Raw genomic sequence first — 873 nt, 5'->3', positions numbered from 1 at the left:
CACATAATCTTGTTTAATTACTGTCTTTCCTTTTCCGATTTTGTTACAGGAGGACTAGATCTTATCCTCGTGCCCGGTTTGGGATTTGATAAGAAGGGGAATCGGCTTGGCAGAGGAAAGGGTTTCTACGACACGTATCTGGAGCGCTGCAGGACGCACCCGAAGGGAAAGCCGCACACCATCGCCTTGGCTTTCAAAGAGCAGCTGTGCGACGAAGTCCCAGCGGGCGAACACGATTTTCTTATTGACGAAGTCCTCTGCGAAGACGAGGAACGAACTGCGCCAGACAGACCTTGATTTCAGCGGCGCTCGAAGTCATCCGGATTCAAACGATTCCCGCGACGCCGATCCCGTTTCTGAATGAAATGCATTGAATATCCTTGGATGCAATCCATACTCTCGAATCAAATAATGTCTGGGGACATCTTTCAGAGAAGGGTTTCTGTATCAGCGTAAGAATTACCAAACGCTAAAAAAAGCAGTCTGTGCTGACATTAAAGGATAAGTTCACTAAAAAATGGAATTACTTGCACTATATTCATGTCTTCTGAAGTCATTCTATATAGCTCGGTGTGAAGTACAGGCTTATTTGAATTTTGATAGAAAGTAAAGTTCTGAAATGAATAACTTTAGACATTTGTGGTACTTTTTTGGTGTCTTTTTGGCAGTTGACGGGTACAGGATGGAAATTACACAGGAAGGGAGATTACTTCAAAATGACTGATTCTACTTGGTTATCACGTCCCGAAATGCTTCAACTTGAAATATTATAGGCTTATACTAGATCTTTATTCGGCAAGGATATAGCAAATTAATCAGAAGTAGTCATAAAAACATAATGTTACAAAACCCATTGCACTATTAAAACTAATT

At 41.4% G+C, this 873-nt stretch overlaps 1 protein-coding gene across 1 annotated transcript in view; it reads left to right on the top strand.

Moving 5' to 3' along the window:
* Positions 1-632, top strand: part of mthfs (5,10-methenyltetrahydrofolate synthetase (5-formyltetrahydrofolate cyclo-ligase)) — an 11,466-nt gene extending 10,834 nt beyond the window's left edge. The window contains exon 3 of the mRNA XM_043245210.1: positions 50-632. Coding sequence (XP_043101145.1) covers positions 50-297 — 248 coding nt within the window. The 3' untranslated portion in view covers positions 298-632. The remainder of the gene's footprint in view (positions 1-49) is intronic.
* The last annotated feature ends 241 nt before the right edge of the window (positions 633-873 follow it).

Source organism: Puntigrus tetrazona, chromosome 7 (genome assembly GCF_018831695.1).
Source record: "Puntigrus tetrazona isolate hp1 chromosome 7, ASM1883169v1, whole genome shotgun sequence".
Lineage (NCBI taxonomy): Eukaryota > Metazoa > Chordata > Actinopteri > Cypriniformes > Cyprinidae > Puntigrus > Puntigrus tetrazona.
The sequence above is the reverse complement of the archived record's forward strand: the minus strand, read 5'-3'. Positions and strand labels throughout refer to the sequence as shown.